The following is a 7,500-nucleotide window of genomic DNA, read 5'->3' as shown; positions in this document are numbered from 1 at the left end:
ACACACACACAAATGATGGCATCCAACACACACACAGATGGGAGGAGAGGAAGACTGAACTGCTGGAATCTACTGTCTGTGCCAGCAATTACGGTGAGGGTGTGAGTGTAGGAGTGTGAATGTGCGTGTATGCGTGCCCCTTACACTACAGCGCTTGCCAGCACACTAACTGTGTGAACCCAGCAAGGACTGACTGTGCGCTTTTTGCCATCTCGAAAGCATGGCCTGAAATGTTCTATCTGCCTATTTCCCCCCTTAACACCACCCTTAGACACTTTGCATAGCGTAACATAACATAGCATAGCATAGCATAGCATAGCAAAGCCAGAGCTAGAGCTAGAGCTGTACTAGATTAGCAAGATGACAGGACAAAACAGATTTAACACTACATTACTTCTGTGCTGACAGCCCATAGAAAAGTCTAGAAAGTCTTTGCCATCAAAGAATGGGAGGGGTCTTAGTAGGAGACACACCTGATTCGCCCTTATCTAATGAGGTGTGGTTGTAGTGGGCAGGTCCCTCCTCTTCCTCCTCTGAGAGGCGGGGTCAAATGAAGGGAAGGTAATGATTGGTTACATTCTTAACCTATGAACATTAGTGAAGAGATGACATGTACCTGTTACAAATAAAGGAGGGGAAAGGTTGAGCCATGGGGTTAATGTAGACTGAAGACGATATGACCAATAATGTCTGAAGAACAAATTCTTTTTGAGGCAATACTGTGCACACATTATCTCGGTAGAAGCTTAACATACTGAATGGCATACTGTTGTCTGGCTGCCTGAGAGTGAGGCTGCTGGAAACAACCAATGAACTGCCTTGCTATGTCAATCCAGGCCCAACTGTAGGGTGACCTCCAGTTGACCTCTTAACCCCAGGTTGACCTCTTAACCCTAGGTTGTGACCAGCTACAGACCTCCTCTGGGTTAGAAGAAGTGCAGTCACATGAGCTTTCCACAGTGGGTTTGTAGAGCAATGCATTCTCTCTCTCTCTGTCTGTCTGTCTGGCTGTCTCTCTCACACACACACACACACACACACACACACACACACACACACACACACACACACACACACACACACACACACACACACACACACACACACACACTCCATATACAAGAACAAACACACACACCGTGTCTCTCCCCTGTGTGGGTTTGGCCAAGTAATGTTAATATCTCTCATTCTCCTCTCTTTTTCTCACACAGCTCCTCTCTCTCTCTCTCTTCCTCTCTCCCTCTTTCCTCTCTCTCTCTTCCTCTATCTCTCTCTCTCTCTTCCTCTCTCCCTCTTTCCTCTCTCTCTCTTCCTCTATCTCTCTCTCTCTCCCTCTTTCCTCTCTCTCTCTTTTCTCTCTCTCTCTTCCTCTATCTCTCTCTCTTCCTCTCTCCCTCTTTCCTCTCTCTCTCTTCCTCTATCTCTCCCTCTCTCTCTCTTCCTCTCTCTCTCTCTCTTTCGCTCTCTCTCTCTCTTCCTCTATCTCTCTCTCTCTTCCTCTCTCTCTCTCTCTATCTCTCTCTTCCTCTATCTCTCTCTCTCTCTCTCTCTCTGTGGCTCAGTGGTTGGCAGTGCTGTACTGGGCCCAGGAGTGGTCATGCTCTCTGACAATGATGTAAGGCTTTCTCTGAGGACCTTGACAAGTATTCCAGCACACAAAGGCTTCACTCTCTCTCTCTCTCTCCTTCTCTCCCCCTCTTTCTCTCTCCTTCTCTCTCTCTCACTCCCTCTCCCTCCTCTTTCTCCTTCCTTCTCCCTTTCTGTTTCTCTCCTTCTCTCCCTCTCCTTCTCTCTCTCTCCTTCTCTCTCTCACTCCCTCTCACTGCGTCTCTCCCCTTCTTTGTCTCTCATTCTCTCTCACTCACTATCCCTCTCCTTCTATCTCTCTCTCTCTCTTCTTCCTTTCCAGGCTCATTTCACCTGTGCTTTTAATTGCATGTCTTGCTCCCTCACTTGTTCTCTCGATCTTTCTCATTCCCCCTCTCTTCCCTTGCTCTCTCTACCCTGCCTCTCTCTGCTCCTGTTCATCTGTTCTTTCAGCGGCCCTATCTCTTTGAGCTTCCCTCGGGTGACGCTTATAAAACCAGTCTGAATACGTCAGGACGTTTCTTTAGCCCATCAAAGCAAATGCACCGCTCTTCTCCCTTTTTTGTTCTCTCTCTTTTCTCTGCGTCTCGACTTTTTCAACTGTCACTACAATTAGAGCAGAGCAGACACCCTGTGGAACTCCAAACACCGCGTTCAAACGGAAGCCATCAGCCCGAGACCGAACTCCAAACAACTCGTTTAAATGAACACCATCAGCCGAGGCCGAACTCCAAACAACTCGTTTAAATGAACACCATCAGCCGAGGCGGGCCGGAATTCGTATTCCCCAGACGATTCCGGGAGTCTCCAGAGGCTAATATGAGATCCTGGAAACCTGGAAACTCTGACCACGAGGGAAGCCACTTGCTGTCCATAATGACTGCCCAGTGGCATCCATAATGAATGCCCAGTGGGATCCCCTGCTCGCTGCACTTAGGATGAAGCCTCACGTGGGCCATGTGTTGTTCAGACGCTTGTTCACAGCATGCTTTAGTGCGCTCAACACAGGACAGTACCCCAAGCACCTGTGATTTATTAGCGTCATAAAATATTGACATGGGTTCCACATAACACTGCTGAGCAAACTGCTAGGTGTGGGGGGATAAAAGCAGACACACACACACACATCACTCACACACATCTCTCACACACACTCACACTCATACTCACACTCACGCACACACGCACACACACACACACACACACACTCACACACACATACACACACACACTTACACACACACACACTCTCTCACACACACACACACACACACACACACTCTGCCCACCTTTCTCCTCCACCTCCTCGCGTCTGGCTCGGCCCATGGCCACAGCGCAAACTCCCTTCACCCAGTCAGCACTTGTGAGACAGATGTGCAATTTGTGAAAATGCTGAGCCGAGAGGCTCCGTGAGCGTGTGTGTGTGTGTGTGTGTGTGTGTGTGTGTGCCCCCCCTCCCCTACTTGGGAGCACCCAGATGTGAAAGCTAACATTAGCTAGTGCAAAACACCACAACACTGACATCGAATTCAACTCTACAAGACTGAACACATGGCACAGACACAGGCTAGCTCTATGTCACAAACAAACAAACAAACAAACATACAAACAAACAAACAAACAAGGCTGAACATGGGGAACTCATGGGACTCATTGCAATGGGCCTCCTCCATACTCTATGGGTTGGACTGGATTGGTTTAAAAACTGGAAAGTTGTAGTGGGGCGGGTTCTAAACTAGGCCATTGCAGATGGGTTTAGTCGGATCAGGACCTCTGTCTAAACCCAGTCCCTAAGGGGGGGGGGGGGGGGGGGGGGTGGTACAGACCTGGACACGGCTCTATGTCTTCACCTCCGTCTTCTGAGAGAAGGGGAGAGAGGGAACCATGGGAACAGGCATGAGTGACAGGCAGCACACAGCCACATGGATGGAGCCAAACGACCAGAGGTGTTTGACTGACATGTGGAGTGCAGTGATGTGAGAAGGGCTGCCGTTTCCAGCCGTTACCCCAATCATGCTTCTTCACATCCAAGGACTCTGATTCCCCAAAGAAGCACCATGTTCAACAGGCTGGTCGGGACAGTGACGCTCAGAGGTCAAATATATAACCACGCAAACTCAAATACAAAAAATAAACACAAACACGAAACACTGAACTCAAAATGAGCTCAATCAATACAATGACAAAAAAAAAAGTACAACTGCTCATGACTGATAAAACAACTCCAAGGACACCGAGATGTCTTTCTTAAGAAATCAAGTGATCACTGGTACTATAATCAAAGTACCAATAAACCAAACCAAACACTTAACCAAAAATCATATGATTTCAGCTTCAGCTTCAGCTTCCAGAAGCGCGTTTGCTTCACCAATTCAAAGACCAGCCGAGCGCACAGCTTCAGCTCCAGCTCCAGCTGAACGACAAAGAGAAACGAGGGAAATTGGATCCAGACTTACTTCTCTCCAGCGTTCCCTTGGCAGGTAGTTGTGGTAGTTGCCGTCCTCCTCTCCTGCTGGACATGGGCGTACCGCTGGGGCTAGTTTGGACCGATCCGCTGCGGGGGTGGGCCCTATGACATAAACAGGTTTCCCTCGTTAACCTCTGCCCACTAAGCCACACTCCCCCCCCCCCCCCCCATCTAAATGGAGGCTGTGGAATACTCACAGGGCAAAAACATCCCAATACGCACATAGAACTACATTACCCATGGTGCACTGCCAGTGGCATAGCACTGCTTTGTGTTAGTAAATAGGGGTTTGGCACAGCAGTTATATCAACACATTGAGGAAAATAAACATGTATTAAGGCAATAAGGGTCTTGCTGCGAGGAGGTCAAAAGAAAGTGAATGCACAATAGCAGGATTGATAACTATATGCTCATTAATGATTGTATGGATCATACATATATATGTGTGGTGGCATATATAGATGCTCTGTACAATCATCGCCATGCACTACTGTGAGGATGCTGCCCAGCTATTGAGTGGGAAGAGATAAGAGTGCTTGACATTAATACCTATTACGCACAAACTGTTTAACACATACTCTAGCATATTGCACACACATAAGTACAAATCTAAGCTCTGGGAACACTGGCATAAGTGCCTTTTTTAGCCCTACTTTCCTTGTGTATTTATATGTATTTATGATTGTATGTATGTGTGTATATTTATATGTAATTTATTGATTATATGTATTCTACATATTCCATGTGGGCCTTGAGCCTGTAATAAAGTGTATTATTATTATTGCATGAACCCATTAATTCTCGTCTTTATAAGTCTAATATCCCAGGTTATGATCAAAGAGGAGGCAGCATCCGTGAGTTTGGCATGGGTCTGTGTCTAGGAGTGTGTATGTTTCTATGCTGTGGATTTACAGCATAGAGAATTCATGAACACACACACACACTCACACACACTCACACACTCAAAGGGTGGTATTTGTTATGACTTGAGCAGCTTTGGGCAGTGTTTTAGCCATGCAGAGGGGTGATAACTGCTTGAAATGATAATAAAAGGTATTAGTGAAGATACTCTGGATTACAACAAGTTAACATTTAAAAAGACACAAAACTGTGTGTGTGTGTGTGTGTGTGTGTGTGTGTGTGTGTCTGTGCAAGTCCTTCTGTATGTTTACATAGTATGTGTATTTGTATGTACTGTGTATCAAGGAGTACATGTGTGTCTATGGGAAGTGTACTTAATAATGGCCACTGCTGCCCGAAGTAAACATAAACCTTAAATGTGTCCTGCTTTACGAAAAGCTTAAAAATGGAGCTTCTAATCAGCCTGTAAAGACTGTACTGAATACTCCTTATGGAATGACTGCTAATATCTTTGGCACTTGTCAAGGTGAGAGTTCACAGTGAGACGGTGGAAAGCTCTTAGGACTGTTACATGAGATAAGACTGTTACATGAGAGAAGACTGTTACATGAGATAAGACTGTTACATGAGAGAAGACTGTTACATGAGAGAGGACTGTTACATGAGATAAGACTGTTACATGAGAGAAGACTGTTACATGAGAGAGGACTGTTACATGAGAAAGGCCAAACAGGAGGCAAACCCACTGGCTGCAAGAGAAGGGTGAGGGTAAGACCATGCATCCACTTGACAAACACAACACACACACACACACACACACACACACACATACACGGACACATCTATGGACCGCTGTACGAACGCAAAAGTAGACGACGGGAAGAAATGAACAAATTATGACAGTCTAACGTCCAAGGTTGTGTTAGTAGAACAGAAACAGAAGGACTGAAAGTGAAAGTGAAAGTGAAAGTCCTCTGCTGCTTGGTCCACACCATTATACCCTCTGGGGGAATATAAGTAGTGTGTGTTTTCTGCAGAGATAAAACAATATGGAACAAAACTGAGGAGCAATCAAAGGAACTTGAGTCCTGAGCGGCTCGGTGTGGCTGGGGGATGGGCATAAACAACAACACAAACAAAAACAAACAAACAAAGTAAGTAAAAACAGCTGTGGCAGCTGCTGGGTGGAACTGAAGATGGCGGGCGGGCGAGGGCGGGCGGGCGAGAGCGGGCAGGGTTCTGGGTACGGCCGGGCATGATGTGATCGGGGGGTCAGGCGGGGAGAGGGGATGTGGGGGGGGGGGGGGGGGGGTGGAGCGGGGGGAGGATAATGGTGGAGCTTGTGTTACGGCTCGATTAGTTGTTTTATTTTGGTCCCGGTCCGTTGGCACCGGTCCGTTGCGGCGGGTCACCTCGTTAAGGCAGGTGAGGACGGCGCGGAGCGTCCAGACGGGAGGGACGGCATGGACCTCATGAGCTGGCCGTCGGGAGGGGGGCGCTCCGTGGAGTGCGAGCGCGTGTAGTAGGGGCGGTCCATGGCGGACCGCTGGTCTGCGGAGCGGGACCTGTGCTGGTGCTCATACCTGTCCGACGATCCGTAATTCCTGGAGAGACGTGATTGGGATGAAGAGGGGGAGGAGGAGGTGGTGGGGAGGGGAGGAGGAGGAGGAGAGAGAAGATTGGCCGCTGAGCTTTCCTAGGGGGAGGAGGAGGAGGAGGGCTCTTCTGCCACCAATGGATGGTGTGGTGGAGGGAAGCACATGAGCAGGGGTCTCCGTGGGGACACATGTGACATGTGTGTGACATGTGTGTGACATGTGTGTGATGTGCAGTGTTGGGTCCACTCAGGGTGGACAACACACTAAAGACAGTGACAGTGGACCAGAAACATGCAGAGTGAAGGATCATTCAGTCCTCTCTCTGTCTGTGTGTGTGTGGGAGGGGGGGACTGACAGTGTGTGTGTGGGAAGGGGGACTGAGAGTGTGTGTTTGGAAGTGTGTTTGTGTGTGGGGCTGAATGTGTGTGTGTGTGTGGAAGTGTGTGTGTGTGTGTGTGTGTGTGTGTGTGTGTGTGTGTGTGTGTGTGTGTGTGTGTGTGTGTGTGTGTGTGTGTGTGTGTGTGTGTGTGTGTGTGTGTGTGTGTGTGTGTGTGTGTGTGTGTGTGTGTGTGTGTGTGTGTGTGTGTGTGTGTGTGTGTATAGCCAATATACATGTATGCATCTCTTTTGGAGCAAACAGGCCCAGGCATGTAGTGGTTCTCAATCTCTTTGGACTGGAGAAGGGGAGCACTTGGGCAGACATGATAGATATTAACTTTTCAAATGTGAAATCACAGTGACACTGGTCTTCAACATGTAAACAACTGTTCTTAAACACATTTAAATACACCTTTCATTTGGCAAAGACATACTTTGAAGTTGTCTCTATGAAAGGGAACCTTGCAGGGCAGCGACACACAGGCTATTCAATGCATCTGCACCTGACCAGTGCAGTATTTAGTGACTGCAAATGCATATTAGCAAGATATTTCATATTAATACAACTAAAGTTGTTTAGCATAATTCTGCTGTTTTGAATGTAAGCGT

At 47.7% G+C, this 7,500-nt stretch overlaps 1 protein-coding gene across 1 annotated transcript in view; it reads right to left on the bottom strand.

Moving 5' to 3' along the window:
• The window catches only part of rims2a (regulating synaptic membrane exocytosis 2a), a gene marked incomplete at both ends in the record, with an annotated part of 194,304 nt that overhangs the window by 53,268 nt on the left and 133,536 nt on the right, over positions 1–7,500 (bottom strand). The window contains 3 exon segments of the mRNA XM_080858121.1: positions 3,414–3,446; positions 4,044–4,156; positions 6,328–6,519. Coding sequence (XP_080714247.1) covers positions 3,414–3,446; positions 4,044–4,156; positions 6,328–6,519 — 338 coding nt within the window.

Source organism: Sprattus sprattus (genome assembly GCF_963457725.1).
Source record: "Sprattus sprattus genome assembly, chromosome: 19".
Classification (NCBI taxonomy): Eukaryota; Metazoa; Chordata; class Actinopteri; order Clupeiformes; family Clupeidae; genus Sprattus; species Sprattus sprattus.
The sequence above is the reverse complement of the archived record's forward strand: the minus strand, read 5'-3'. Positions and strand labels throughout refer to the sequence as shown.